This window comes from Pteropus vampyrus, unplaced genomic scaffold, assembly GCF_000151845.1.
Source record: "Pteropus vampyrus isolate Shadow unplaced genomic scaffold, Pvam_2.0 Scaffold322, whole genome shotgun sequence".
Classification (NCBI taxonomy): Eukaryota; Metazoa; Chordata; class Mammalia; order Chiroptera; family Pteropodidae; genus Pteropus; species Pteropus vampyrus.
Genome location: NW_011889103.1, coordinates 841815 through 858200, shown reverse-complemented (window position 1 = coordinate 858200; position 16386 = coordinate 841815). Strand labels below are relative to the sequence as shown.

General features: G+C 41.9%; 1 protein-coding gene across 1 annotated transcript in view; it reads left to right on the top strand.

Moving 5' to 3' along the window:
• The first annotated feature begins 612 nt into the window (after positions 1-612).
• SVOP (SV2 related protein) overlaps positions 613-16386 on the top strand; it is a 62687-nt gene continuing 46913 nt past the window's right edge. Inside the window, exons 1-7 of the mRNA XM_011377833.1 lie at positions 613-694; positions 879-955; positions 1076-1089; positions 7341-7501; positions 9939-10024; positions 11156-11254; positions 15040-15111. Of these exons, the coding sequence (XP_011376135.1) occupies positions 613-694; positions 879-955; positions 1076-1089; positions 7341-7501; positions 9939-10024; positions 11156-11254; positions 15040-15111 (591 nt within the window). The remainder of the gene's footprint in view (positions 695-878; positions 956-1075; positions 1090-7340; positions 7502-9938; positions 10025-11155; positions 11255-15039; positions 15112-16386) is intronic.

Below are 16386 nucleotides of genomic sequence, written 5' to 3'. Positions count from 1 at the left end.
ATTAATAGCATCTCTTTCTCTCTTTAATACTGGGTTGTATGAAATCTTAACCTTGACACTATTCACATTTTAGACCAGATAATACTTCGTTGTGAGAGATTGTTCTATGCATTATAGGATATTTTGCATCATCCATCCCTGGCCTGTATGCACAAGATCTCATAACCACCTCATTTCCTTCTCCGTGAGTTGTGACAATTAAAACTGTCTCTGGACATTCCCAATGTCCCCTGGGAGACTAAATCACTTCCCATTGAGAACCACTGATTTAAAATGTTCTGGTTTAGGCAATAAACTACTCACTCTATTTCTAGAGCATCTTTGGATCTATTTAAACCTCACTTCTCTGACTTTAGTCACGTCAGGACCCTGGTACGTGCTCTGCCAGCAAATAGTGCCTCTTCCTTCAATCGCAGTATACCTTTGGCAAGAGACTATAAACTCCAGGAGGGCAAGAATTTGGTCTGACACATAAAAGGACTTCATTGCATGTTTGTTGAATGACTGAGTGAATAAATAAGTTTTAGAGATAAACTACCTAGGAGGTTGTAGCACAGGTCTTCTGCTTCCCCAGTCAGAAGTTACCTACCCCACCACCACTCCCCTGAGGCTATGTCGCAGAATGATTACCTGCATGGTCTCTCTACTCAAGCAGACCTGGATTCAAATCTTAACTTTCCTGTGAACTTGGAAGGTAACCTTGGGCAAGTTACTTTTCTTCTCTAGGCCTCAGTTTTATTGTCTATAAAATGGGGCTAGCAATAGCATCCACTTCATAGGGCAAAAGGCTCATGAGTGCTTAACAGACCTACTAGCATATGGTTAGGGCTTGATGAATGTTAACTATTATTTATTTGTGATCATTACCTTCTGTCCAGAATATGAGCTAGTGGTCTACTATTCAGGGAAGAAGCTCGATGCTATTCAGGTCAATGGGAATGGCAGGAAAATACAAGTAAGAAACATACATAGAGAATAAAATTTCCATTACCTATAGACTCCTAGATCAGGAATGGAAGAGACCTTAAAAGCTGTTACATCCAACCCCTTGCACTCAGCTTCTTAATTCTGGCAGAAAGGCATCAAGTGGTAACTTTTAAATGTCTGGGGCCACCATCAATATCTTATGAAAATTCAAATTCCTGGGCCCTACTCTGCAGAAATGTAAAAGCCTTAGGTTTGGAGAATGGCTCGGAATAAGCATTTTAATTAGTTCCGTTGGAGTGTTCTTGGCCTCAGTTAGAGAAGCATCAGTTGATTGGTTAAAATCATGGATTCTGGAACTACTCAGGCCAGGGACCTAGTACACTACATATTATCCAGGGGACCTGGGCCAATTAATGTAACCTCTCAGAGCCTTAGTTTACTTGCATATAAACTGGGGAAATTAATGACACCTCTTTCCTAGGATTGTTGAAGGGATTACATAATAGTAAGTAGATATAGCACTTAGGCTTGCCCCTCACCTGTTGGGTATGGCTGCATATTAAATATCATTACTCCTGAGTCCACTCACATGGATCCCTGCTTTTTCTAGACCATCTCTGTGAAGGGCAGCCCACTGCCTCCTAAAGCAGCCTTTTTCATGTCTGGACTTCTCTGCCTGAGAAGGCTCCTTATATTGAGTTGAAATCTGCTTCCCTCTTCTTTATACCCGGAAGTTCAAGCTCTGTTTTCAGAATCCAAGTTGAACAAGCACCTTCTTTCATATGCTAGAACTTCAAATATTTGAAGGTGGAGGTCCAGACCCTGAGAAGACTCTTCTCAAATCATACAGATAGGGAGTGCTCAGGACTTGTCTTGAAGGAGACAAAGCAAGTTCATTTTCAGTGACCTTTGCAGTTTCTGCCGCTCCAGGTCCCCAGCCTCTGACCTCATTTGTCAATAGGTTTCAGATTCCAAAGAAACGCCAATGTGACAAAGATGAGTACCTGAGACAAAGTTGAAGAGTGCTGGTTGTCTGAGTTCCCCAAACATGTGGACACTTGTTATAACTTGGCCCTTTGCTGGTTAGCCTTGCAGATGGGCTTCTTTGTGAAGATGTCTTTTTCTATTGATTGGATGAGTCAGGGGGCAGAAATAATAAAAGCTTCCGCCTCCCTAATCCTCACCGTAAACCCTCTAGCCCAGACCACCATCACATCTTACCCAACTGACCATACAACCTCTTCCCTTTTTTCCTACTTCCTCTTTTGCCATCTTTCTGTGTTAATATACCTTTGATTTTCTGTATTCTTATGTCTTGACATCTTGGGGCCTTGTTGCCCTTGGAGGGACTGTTCTTCCCAAGGTTAACAAGTAAATGAATTGCCTGCCAGTGTACCTTTCATATACAAACTAACCAACCAGGAGCCACTATCCATCCACCTGCCTGGACCACCTAGGTCCAAGTACCTGGCAACTGGAGATAGCCCCTATGCCCCAGAGCTTGAAATGATTTAAACTAGTCAATCCTCAGCTCGTGTAACCACAGTAAGGACTCTTGTCCACATTTTCCCCTCACTCCCTCTGCCTCCTGACTGACCCTGGTGCTTCCTCGTATAGCCCCCGAGGTGTGGCAAGTCCCCTCCTCTCAGGATCTGTGAGTATAACAGAATATATCTTTTCAATGGTATCTGTCACCTGATCTTTTAGCCTTGCCACACCTAAATAATTATAAAATCTATACTTTAAAATGCTCTCCACAATCTATTCTTCTTTTTGTAGAAAAATGTGCCTGAGTGTCTCAAAACTCAACTCTGATCATCTTCCACCCTCTCACCCTACTTGAAACCTTTAAATGGCATCCCACTAGTCTCAGGATAACAAGAAATATCCTGTGATCTCCAGAGCTCTGCACGATCCAGCCTGTCTCTCCTTGGTCCTACCTCTGGGCCTTTGCGCTAGCTCTTCTCTATTCTCCTCCCATCTGTGTATTACTCTACTTTGTCCTCTTGACCTTCACCTCCGCAGGAGGTCTTTCCTGACTGCTCCTCCCTGCAATTGTTCTTTACCTTGGCACCTTTTTGTTTCCTTCTCAAGATCCATCCACTTACAAATGTATAAAGATCTCTTTGGTTACTTGTGTATTAACCATCTCTCCAATTAGAGTATCCACTTCATGAGGGCAGAGACCGCATTGATTTTGTCTCCCTTTGTGTCCCAGAACTTTGCATGTAGTCAGCATTTAATAAACACTTGTTGAAATACTGAATGATTGTGTCGGATCTGCATGAAGCTCTCTCTCTATTGACTCCTTTAATCTCTATGGCAACCCTGTGAGAAAAGAATTACCATTTCCATTCTACTAGGGAGGAAAATGAGACTCAGAGAGGTAAAGTAACCTACCCAGGGTCACACAGCTACTGAATGGTGTGAGCACAGGATTCAAACCCAGGTCAGTTTGTGTGCCAGAGTTGGGCCTGCCCTATGGCAGACTGCTTAAACAGCCACTCTTAGATAATCACAATCAGATTTAAGCTTCCTCTTCAGTCTGATAGATTCATGAACTCAGGGGAGAAATGTCCAGAAGCTCAGATGAAAAGAGAAGAAAACTTCCTTATCTAAAATACCCTAATCGAAGCTCAGACCCTAACTTAAGGCACGAGGTGAATTAAATGATGGTACAAACAAGATCTTTAAGTTGACAGCTATTTCCTCAAGCTCTTCTTTGAATAGCAAAATTATGTAAAATAAATGTTCCTGCTATTTTAGTGAATTATATGCTATCTATACACCACAAATGCCAAGAAATTGTGAGCCAGCCTGTTTTGAAGCCCTCATATATTTAACATATGCCACTGCTATTTTCTTTTTCTTTCATGTTTCATTTTTTTTTTCCCCTTGGAAAATCGTGGCTTGTGTAGTTGATAAATACTTTTAGGAACCCAACCGATTCAAAATGTAGCCTGGCTTTCTGAGTCTAATTTAATGTCAAAGGTCTCTCTTTTATATCTTAAAACAAGTGTTCATAAAATAAAGGTGCCCTGGCTTCTAGTGGTTTGCCAGAGAGGGAAGGTGAACAGATTCTGGTTTAAAACTGCAGGGAGCTAAGCCACTTTCTCAAAGTCATATTTCACAAAGGTCAGTGTACTCCATACTCAAGGTAGAAAGGTGACCTGAGTGAGGCCAGGTTGGAGGGAAGCTAATATTTACTCAATGCTCACAATTTCCAATTCATCAAGCCCAGTTAATCTTCAAGATGGTCCAGCAACCCTGTCATTGTCCCTATTTCACAGATGAAAGCATCCGTCACATGCTTAGCAGATGCTACCTGCTCAACGAGAGCTTTGTAAATAGTCGCTATTGTTATGTATATTTGTTAGGTAGTTAGACAGACAGGAGCGACAGGAGCAAAGGCCTAGCTCTGTAACCATAGAAACCACCCTTGAAGTCCTTCCTTAAGGACCTCCCAGAAACACCACCCCCTTTAGGATTATAAATTACCCCAAATCCTGAGCACAAAGGCCAAAAAAGCTGCTGGCTAATCCAGCCACAAAATGCAAGCACAGAATGTACTACACTAACTTGCCCACAACCTCAGCCTCATTATATCATCATTATAATACCGTTCCTATGTCCAGAAGTTCACGAATCTAATTATAACAGACGGAATTCTGGGTAAGCACATGCGCAGTAGGCGAAGTGTTATATAGCAGCCAACTGGCAGTCAAGGTAACCTCACATCCGGATCATCTAGGATTTCCCATCACAGCCCATATATACACACACTTTACCACTTTTGCCTTGTTACAGCCCTCTTCACTGAAAATCCACTCCTCCCTTGGAGCTTACTCTGTCTTTTTTATCTTTCACCTTCCAAATTCCACAGGGCTGCAGTCTTCCTTAGCATAGCCCATCTCCTTCTAAAATATATTTTCAATAAATCTTACTTCTTCTGAATCTCACTGACCTGTAATTCTTTGCTGCATCAGCGGGGAAGAACTGGGGACATCACCACTACCCTGCCCCCGAGCCACGGGGTGACACCAGATTTAACATCACCCCAGTGGTAACATATTTATTTAAGTATAAATGCCCAGGTTAAAAATTGCTAACATTACAGAAGGGTCCAAAATAAAATAAAATAAAAAGAATGCCGTCCCTCAAAACTCCTTGTTTCCGTCCAGTGTTCTTCCCCAGGAACAACCAGTCTTTAGCTCTTACGTATCCTTCCAGACCGTCTAGTACTGTAGAAGCGTAAATACTCTACAGCAGTGCTTCTCAGACTTTAACGTGCACACAAATTTCCTGGGGACCTGGTCGAAATGATTCAATAGGTCTGGGTTAGGCCTAAGACTGCATTTCTAATAAGCCCCGGGGATGCTGGGCCCCTTGTTGACCACACTTAAGTCTTAGGAGTGAGGACCTAAGTTATGGGATCATGTTCCAGTATATTTAATAATGAGCCCAACAATCTTTTCCTGTGGGCCCTTACAGATCGACGTGTATAGTGTGTGTGTGTGTGTGTGTGTGTGTGTGTGTGTGTGTGTGTGTTTATTGTGGTAAAATATACACAATATAAAAAAATTTACCATTTTGACAATTTTAAGTGTACAGTTAGTGACATTAAATACATTCACAACATTGTGCAACGATCACCACCATTCATCTCCAGAATTTTTTCATCTACCCCAGCTGAAACTCTGTACTATTAAACACTCCCTATTTCCCACTCCCCTCAGCCTCTACTTTCTATCTCTGTGAATTTGACTATTCTTGGTACTCCCATATAGGTGGACAATAATTTTCCTTTTGTGTTAGACTTATTTCACAACCATAATGTCTTCGAAGTTCATCCATCTTGTAGCACAGAATTCCTTCCTTCTTAAGGCAAAATAATATTCCATTATATGTGTAGAACACACTTTGTTTATCCATTCATCCATTGATGGACACTTGGATTGTTTCCATCTTTGGCTATTGTGATACAGATCACAATTTTAAAAAACATTTTCTTAAGTGGATGTGTCATAATCTATTTAATTACTCATCTCCTGATGATTGTTTCTAGTTTTGTTAATACTTACCACATTTTGTTAATAATTATTACATGCAAAGCTGCAAATAGCGTGCTAGCACCAGAGGAGAATACAGCAGGGTGGCTGGGGGTGGGGACTCTGAAGTCAGGTGGCTTTGCCAAAGTCTGGCTTAGACAACCACTGTGTGACCTTGGACAAGCTCCCAGTCCCTCTGTGCTTCGGTGTCCTTATCTGGACCATGCAGGTAGTGAAAGTAAAGGTTAAATAAGGTAGTCGCTAGAAAACACAAACACTATACTTAACACATGGTAAACTAACAATCTATATCATCGCCTACTGTATCTATCTCTGCAGTGAATTACCAGCATGAGAATTCTAGATGGGAGCACAGAGCATTTAAAATTTTGAAAGATATCACAGATCACCTTCCAAAAAGATTGCAGTGGTTGCTATTAATCACAGAAGGAAGTACAGAGCCCTGGACAATCCTGGAGGAAAGGATGTTATAAAAGCAGTATTCGAAGAAGATTATCAAGCCACATGATCATTCTGCAATGTTACCCTCAGAGTTAAGGGTGATCCAACAACCTTCCCCTCATCCCTGAAAATAAAGTGATAATGCACATAAATGTTCATGACCTTCCTTTTTTTTTTTTAATCTCTATGTTTTTATCTTCTGTGAATACCTTTGGAGACAGTTTATGTTTTTTATTTTGGGGTTAACTCTTGGGGACAGAGAGTCCCTTCCCAGAACCTATTTCACACCACCTCTTAACTCAGTGGATTGCAGAGTTGAAATGTCCCATCTACAGGGGCCACACTGCCCAGATCTAGCCATACTGTTCTCTTAGAGGAATGTGGGCCCCAAATGGCCAGATACTCTACTTTTTAAGAGAGATCAGAAATCTTGCTTTTTATGCTTTTTATGTGAATTCTCTCATTTAAAAATTTTGGTATCTGCTTGAAAAAATGCCATGTGAGCAAATTTTGTGGGCATAATGTAACTTTTAGGTGACCAAAGTATCTCTTTTCTGAAGAGATTAGTCTAAATTCTGACACATATATGCTTCCGAACAATATTCAAGTCTAGAATGAAGATATCCTCATTCCCATGTGAATCTGGTCCCCCTGGAGTTGTGTGGTGCCCAACCTGTACACCTGCATGTGGCAGCTCGGACATTTCAACTCTCTTGAAATGAGAGTTGTGTGTCAGGGCTGCCACATACAATGCAACTCAATATAAATGCCAGCCTTCTACCCATTCAACAATCTTGACCATGAAAAGAAAGCTTTTCACCTGTCTTGGGCACAAGAGCTATGCAGAAAAGCTGTTGAGGGGAGGGTTGTAGCCTTCATGACCAGATTTCCTCTGTCCTCTAGGGTGGTGAAATTTCGTCGTACGGGCGAGAGTGCAAGGTCAGAGGACGACGCAGCTTCGGGAGAGCATGAGGTCCAGATTGAAGGGGTCCGCGCAGGCTTAGAGGCCGTCGAGCTAGACGATGGGGCAGCTGTGCCCAAGGAGTTTGCCAATCCCACTGACGGTGAGGGGGCTCTGGAGTTCGGTATCAGCCCCAGGCCACAGTCAAGGGCTCTGAGATGCCGGGGTTGTCTCCCCAGCTGGCACTTTCAGAGGGATCTAGTGAAGGGGCAGGTAGGAGGGCCCAGAGGGCCTGGGGTGACACTGGAAGTGTGAACTGGACCTACATGGCTTACTTCAGCAGGCAAGGTTACATCATAATCCCTGCCAGTGAGCCTCATTGCATAACACTTGGCGGAGGACAGCAGCAACAACTATGATGATGACTGATGATGATGATGATAACGGTGACGACGGTGATGGTGGTGGTGGCGGCGATTATGAATAGTGTAACGATGATGTGGTGATGATGATGGTGGTGGTGATAGTAATGGTGATGATAATGATAGTGATGATGATGGTGGTGATGATGGTTATGATTATGACAGTGATGATGGTGATGGTGGTGGTGGTGATGATGATGGTGATGATGACAATAGTGATGACAATATCAGCTGACATTGGCTGAAGATTTACTCTGTGCCAGGCACTGTTCTAAGCATTTTACACATATTACCCATTTAATCTTCATAACATTTCTAACTGGGACTGTTAACGATCATCTTCCCTCTTTTGCAGAAGAGGAAACTGAAGCTCAGAAAGGTTAAGTATCTTGCCCAGGGTCATTCGTCCAAGCTGGATTTATGCCTAGGTCATCTGACCTCAGAGTCCACATTCTTATTCATGACCTTGTGCTGCCTATGAGCAGAACTAGTCAAACAAGAGACCTTAGATAGTACTGTTGGGACCTGGTCCCATCACATGATGCTGATGAGTGAAAACGTTCCATGCATTCCTGAGAGTTCTCAGATTCCCAACATGAGAGAGAATTAATGGCCTGATCTCAAGGCCTGTTGCTGGCAGAGCTAAGGAGGCAATGGCTGGGGAGAGGGGAGGCAGTGGTTAGGAGCGGTGGCTTTACAGTTAGGATGGTCTGGGTGCAACTCCCAGTACTACAGCGTGTCAGCTGTGTGACACTGGGAAAGTCCATTTCCTCCTCTGTAAATGGGGCTATGAGTGGGCCTTAACTAATAATTGCAATACAGACTTAATGAGATACTGTACACCAAGCTTTAGTGCAGTGCCTGGCACATGGTACGCACTGAATTGTGCACCATTATATCATTACTGTTCATATTACTGATGATGTTATAAGGCTCACTCTGCTTTCTCCTCAATATTTTTGCTGGGCGAAACCAGAACCTGCTGATGTGATAAATACCAACCCACACTTCTGGAGAAAATTACGATTGTTGTAAAAGATCCATGATTAAAATTCCAAAAAGATGATAATTTCCAGCAGGGGCTTATCCTCAGAAGCAGCCTACAACATCCCACAGCATGCTCCTTTATTATTTTTTATTTTTTTAAATTAACTTTTTATTTTGGAATCATTTTAGATTTACAGAGAAGTTGCAAAGATACCACCGAGAGTTCCCATATACCCTTCATGCTGCTTCCCCTCATGTAATTATCTTACCTAACCAAGGCACCTGTGTCACAACTAAGAAATACTTTATACTAAACCCCATACTTTATTCAAATCTCACTAGTTTTTGCAGCATGCTGTTGCAGGACAGAATCCAGCATACCACATTACATTTAGTCTTTTAGTGCTTTTCAAAAACACTTATTAGCTTATAAATTATATCCTTTTTTTCTGAGCGTACAAATAACATATGCTTATTTGGAAAGCATTCAGACATGACAGAACTGTTCAGAGGAAAGCGAGTACTGTCCTCAGAGATGACCTTGTTAACAGTTTTTGGACATTCGATCTCACTTCCCCTGTGTGGTACACACACATATGTGGAAATCCACTTTTACGAAATATTTTTTTCCGACTATGGAATAAATCGTAAAAGTGAAAGTCTCATATGATTTCTCCCTCCTTCCCTCCAAAGATAAGAAAAAAAAAAAACTATAATGGGAAGTTTTGTATATATCCTATACATAGTCACATATACATATACTTATATACACACATGCATACATCTCCAAGAAAAGAACCATACTAAATGTTTTGCCATCCATCTTGCTTTGTTTTTAAAAATGAATTAACAATATATTGTGTGCATGTTTCTACATGGCACATTCTTTTTATCAGTTGAGTCATCCTTCATAATGTGGATACATAACAATTTATAATTATTATGTATGCAATCATTTATATAACCAACCCTCTGTTGATTGATATTCTGGGTTTTTCAGTTTTCCCTCTTATAAACAATGTCGCAGTCGATTTCATAACAAGGTATCTTTTTGCACTTGCTGGCATGTTTTTCTAAGATAAATGTGTGCTGCCTTTAAGGAGCTTGGCTGGGGACCCTCCAGACATCCCCACATTAGGACGACTGCAAAATGCACTGATCTTTCCTCCCTTCCCCCTTTCTCTTTCCCAGATACTTTCATGGTGGAAGATGCGGTGGAAGCCATTGGGTTTGGAAAATTTCAATGGAAGCTGTCTGTTCTCACAGGCTTGGCTTGGGCAAGTATTTCTGGGGGTACTGACCTCACATTCAGTCTCCAAGAAACCTTTATGCTGCTCAGCTGGGTTTCCGTGATCTACAAGGAAGGACGTAGTTCTTTCCACATAGAGCCTTTGCTTGAATCCACAAAGTTTATGCCGAGTGACTGACCCTGGTGATAATGAAGATCTGTGCTTAGGGGAAGTTGGGTGTGTTGGAGATTACCCTCATGGAGGAGTTGAAGATTCTGGCTAATTAAATGGTTCTCAGTCTTTTGGGGCTCAGGGCTACTTTGAAATTATGATGTCATCTGTGGAGCTCATCCTGGAAAAATATGCACAGAAAAATGAGCCCTCTGTTTCAAGAGGCTCATGGTCCCTTATTAAAATTTCCTCATCTATCTATAGTGAATAACTCATCTAGAACTTTAATACAACTGAAATTGATTTTTGCGAGTGGTGTCCGATGATGACCTAACTAAATATTTTTCCAAATGGATCTTCGATTTCCCCACATCATTTTCCTCAATAATTTAAAGGCCACTTATATCTTTCATCACATTTCTGTGGCCACAGGGATCTGCTTCTGGACTCTCATTTCTGTCCCATCATAGTGTACATCTAGCCCCATAAAGGATGTTTAATTATTGGGGCTTCTTAGTATGTTTTAATATATTAAAAAGTTGCACTTGTTAAATATGGTGATAATTCTACATGAACAATGACCTCTAAAGCAAAACAAACTAGTCTTTTACTGAGTTAAAGAGAAAAGATCATTGTCGCTCTGCCTCTATAAAAATGTTTTTCTCAGATTTTTGAAATAGGATGTTTCCCTACTTTCTTCCAGGAGTGCCCCTGTTTTTTTAAACATAGAAACACAGACACAAACACAGACACAGACACACATACACACACACACACACACACACACACACACACACACACACACACACACACAAGAATGTTTAATATCTAATTGTCGGTTTCCACATGGCACCTCATTGTTTTACTACTAGAGCTTTCTGTATGTTGATGTGTGGTAGGGCACTCAGCAGGTAGTAGAAGAGGGATTTTGTACATGCTCTCTCTGAGGTCACAGACTTGGCGAGGGGTCAGCATCCTGGCCTCATGATGTTTGCTTCCTCCCTGCAGATGGCCGATGCCATGGAAATGATGATCCTGAGCATCCTCGCGCCACAGCTGCACTGTGAGTGGCGGCTCCCCAGCTGGCAGGTTGCATTGCTGACCTCGGTAGGCAGCCAGCGGCTCTCTCCCATTGTGTACAGTTCTGGTCCACTGGGGTGGTCTGTGGGGTATCCCCCTCCTTCTGCTGCTGCCAAAGGCTCAGCAGAAAAGAAGTAACCATGCATGGAAATACCATGACCTCAGTTCCCTCTACTCCTCTCCCTACTTTATATATCCTGGATGATTGGCAGCCAACTCTATTGCATGCAGGGATTCAACTACCCGGAAGCCCTAGACATCTTGCTCAATTGCCGGAAAGTTGGAACCCACCTAGGCACATCACTTAAACCTTATAAGCCTTACTCTTCCAAAAAGGAGATGCCAATACCACCCATGCAAGGGTGATTTGAGGACTGGAAATGACACAGTGCCTGACACATAGTAGATGTTCAATAAATAGTAGGGAGCTGCTGCTCCCTAGAATTAAGGCTTGATAAAGAGTGAGGCAGAACCTTCAATTTTTGTTAGGGGGAGTTCAGCAGTAACCTTCTAAAAGGGAAGGAATGCCAGGCCAGATAAGAGGATAATAATAATCCTCACAAAAGCTAATATTTATTGAGCATTTACTGTGCAAATGGCTTTATATACATTGTATATAACATATGCATAATGTACATTGTGCTCTTTAATCCTCACAACCCTATGAGGTAGGTACTATTATTAGCCGAGGAAAGTGAAGCACAGAGTTGTTAAATCACTCATGAAGGATCACACGGCTTAGCTAGTGGTAGAGTAATTGCTAACTAGGAATGCTTCCCAGAATGCTGTTTTCTATGGACAACTGTTCTGGGATGACCTGAGTGCCTTCAGCAACCAGGACTAGTCTGATATTAGCAATAAGGTTGTGAAGCTCAGTGAGAGAAACATCATAAGCACGTATACCTGCATAAATGTGGCTCAGTCACCTGCTAGATGTGTGACCTTGATTGACATACTTTTGGTCTTTATTTCATCATCTGCAAAGTGGGGGTGTTAACACCCAGTTTTCTGCAGATGGGCAACAAAATCCCTACAGTGCTTAGTACATAATGGGGGCGTGTAAATGATTTCTTTCTTATATTCCTCATTTTCACTGATGCCCAGTAAAGAATAATCACAATTCTGTGTTTTTGCAATGCAGGGCCTTTTTGGTCTTTTGTCACTGGTTCATAACAACCACCATTTATTGAGCACTTATCTTATGCCAGGCTCTGTGCATTACCTCTTTAACCCTCTCCACCCTATGAAAGAGGTGCTATTATTATATTACTCCCATTTCTGCAGACAAAGAAACTAAGGCTCAGAGAGGGGTGATGATTGCCCAAGCTCAGATAGCCCATAAAAGGCAGAGGCCAAACTGAGATCCAGGCCTGGTGGACTCAGAGTCCCTGCTGCCAGCCCCTGCCCTGGACTACTGATATGAAGTTTGGACTCATGGGCTGTGAAGTTCTATGGCTAAGTTTTCTGTGGAAAAGTTAGAGTACTGCAGGAATTGCTTTCACTGCACAATGTACATGAGGATAAGACAGATCTGCCATTGCTGTCACAGGAAATACTATGTGATATTACTGTAATTACTGTAATATAGAACTACTGCTCTGCTGTGCCTAAATCTCTCTCTTGGGGATGGGAGAATAGGGAAAATTCGTGTTTGGGAAGATGCTTAACTCTTTCAGGATGCAAGGATATCGCTTAGCACATGACTAAGGCAACACCTTACCCCAAGACAGTAATCTTCAAACATTTTTGTTCTTGCTAATCTAAAAAAGAATTGTATAAGAACTATGCAGCCCCTAGGACTATCACAAGTTTTTAAATTGACATTAAAATTTTTAAAAGTATAGGTTGCAGATTATATAATTTCTGATATATTGAAATATTAAAAATTTAAATGAAATTATCATATCGTTTTTTTAAATGTGTCCAACAGAATTGAAATGTTTACCTGATAGCCGCCATTATCTGTTTAAAAATAACATGAATAAGCTCTTCAGAAGAATTTGGAAGTTTTGCATTGTCTTGTTTTCTTCTTAAACTGGTATTTCCATTCCATTTCTCCATGTAATTTTATCCTAATGTAATGTTTTACTATGCTTAAAAGTATTTCATTTGTCACACTGTCATAATTTTTTGTGACAAAGTATATAAATTCTAAATTATTATTTTTAATTTTCTGAGATCATAAAGCTATAGTATTAAAATTTTTCTCCAGCACTGAGATATCATAATTCTTAGTAATATACAATAGATCAAAACAGCAGAGATAATTAATTTTGATATATAATTATTAAACATAAGTAAATTTTTATCTGGAATATACCCTTAATGAGTAGTATGGAGTATTTCTCAATTACGTCACATATTCTTGGCTGAATACTTATTGCTAAATTGAGACAGGCTTCGGCAGCAATTCTATCCCTATTTTTCACTTTTACTGAATGAATATGACTATGAAGAGCATTGTTCACACAAAAAAAGTTTAGGAGTTTAGGAGGAACTGAAGTTTGTAATCACTCAATAAAGTAATGCCACTTGATTTTTTTCCAACAACTTCCAATTTATATGCCAAAGAGCCCACATCAGTCGCTTATGAAACATTATTTTTAGTGATCAAATTTGCTGACTGCTCAATGAGGCTTTCCTTCATTTTGGTTAAAAAATAGAAAAGAATTGGAATGCGGATGAGTTGCAAAGGAATTTTTAACAGTGTCATTGGTGTCCCTTTTGAGGCATTCTGGAGGGTTTAACTTCAAAGCAATGCTACGTGAGGTGCCTGGTGAGACTGGGGGAGGGGCAGTTGAGAAAGGGAGAGTGGAACAATGACAGGGGAGCACCCTAACCTGTTTCCAGGAAAGAGTACGTATGGGAGTTGAGGACCTAGAAATTAATTCCTTTAAAATTAGCCATGTTGGCTTTTCCCATGGAATTCATCTGTGTAGCCCTTAGGACTTGCCTGGAAGAATCCTTTTGAGATCAGACTGCACTGGGCCGTGCCTTAACCTTTCTGGGACTCAGTTGCTTTACCTGCAGTTGGGGATAATATAGTGCCTGCCTTGTAGGGCTGCTGTGAGCATTAGGTAAGCCATGGGGATAGAGCATTCAGCATGGTGTCGGCACTTGGTGAGTGCCCGGGAAAGGCTAGAGCAGTGGTGAAAGCTCTAGTGAACCTGCTTGGATTTAAGACCGGCTCTATTCTCTCCTCTTTGAGATACTGAGCAGATTTCTTAACCCTTTTGAGCCTCAGGCTTCCCATCTATAAAATGGGTATGATGATTCAAACCTCATCCACTCTGTTCAAGGATTAACAATGTAACAATGACTTTGATTGGCACAGAGTGAATGCTCCACGAATGCTTTCACTTACTAACAGCTTACAGCTCCCATCCCAACCTCCTGCTTGTTTTTTATACTCTCCAAATTTTACCTTGCAACCTGTGATATTTTCTTAGCAACAGGGCAAGACATTTCTTTGGTATGGAGAGAAATTGGTAAAATACTAGCTCTGCAGCCACGCTGCCTGATTCCAGCCTAGGCTGTACCACTTACAGATGTGCAGCTTTACAGATGTGTGACGCCAGCCAAGTGTCCTCCCCTCTCTGAGTCTCAGTTTCCTCATCCGTAAAATGAGGAGAATAGTAGCACCCACCCCCACAGGATTGTTGTGAGGTTTAAAAAGTAACATGAAGCACACAGAATAGTGTTTGCACCTTGCGATTACTGTGATGTTACAAGTTCAATTTGTTGTTCTCTTTCTCTGCGACACTCCGACGCTCCGTGTCACTGTCTAACAGAAACTGTCTTTCCACACACAGGTGGTCTTTGTTGGCATGATGTCCAGCTCCACTCTCTGGGGAAACATCTCAGACCAGTACGGCAGGAAAACAGTAAGGCGACCTCTTCTAAGCACATGTCCCCTGGGTTATCTCCATGATGGTGGTGACAAGTAGCAAAATGTGTGATTCTTGGGCACTTGGGAGGCCTCTTTAGGAGCTACGTTGCTGTGCAGTGAGAAGACTGCTCTGAGGCTGCTGTAGATTCTTGAAATCACACATTCCCAGTGGGGCCCAACCATGTGCATTTCACGGTACAGAAGGTGCTGTTGGTCCCCACCTGATTCCCTTGGCACTCACCATTTACACAAGGCTAAGGGCAGACACGGGTGGTAGAGAAAGACACCAGCTTTCTTGCCCTAAAGTGGATCATCTCTCAATCCTAGCAGGAATGAGCTCTGAGACCGCCAGGAGAACCTGTTCATTAAGGCACCCTGAATTGTCTGCTGTCCCCGCCCCTTCCGGGGTTACCACCTAAATAAACTATTTGCACTAGAATCCTTGTTTCAGGGTCTGCTTTTGGGGAAGCCCAGCCTAAGAGATGACATGGGATGGATCTGTAAACAAGAGGAGAATTTACTGATCTGGAATTGCATTGAGCTCTTGTTCTCTTTGTTACATCATGGCTTTGATGGTCCCCTTTGCATGTTATGCTGCTCTTGTTTTGCTAACCTGCCCTTGGACTCTTTGATTCTTTCAGCATGTGAAGCTACAGTCCTACAAATTATGAACTCGGGCCTTAGTGGAGGAAAGATCTCTATAGATCCAGATAAGGTTTACTTGGTTATGTCACCTGCTCAGAAAAAAACACCACTCCAGTCGTGTGCATTCTGAGCTATCGCGTTCCTTGACTGTTTTATTCTTCTCTTTCTTGGACGCTCCTCATCAGCCTGCAGTTTCTCCAGAGGCAGGGGGGTGTAGTGGCTACAAACTTGGGTTCTGAAGTCATGTGGACCTGGATGCAAACCTGATTCTGCCACTCCTGGCTGTGTGACCTTGGGCAATTGAATTGGCCTCTCCGAACATCAATTTCCTCATATGTGTAAAGAAGAAATAACAGAATCTACACTGGAGAGTTAATTGAGGTCACGAGTGTGGATCATTGTGCACAAGGCCTAACCACAGGACACATGTGAGCCAGTCTTGCAACAATAGCATTTCTAACAAGTCCTCAGGTATCGCTGATGCTACGGGTCCGGGGACTACGCTTTGACAATTAGTGGCTTAGACAATTAGTGGCTTGGAACTAAGAATGGGGTAGATATCTAAACAAACTTAGAATTCTCTTAAGATGGAAGAAGGGATATATGGATGCTGGGTGGATAACAG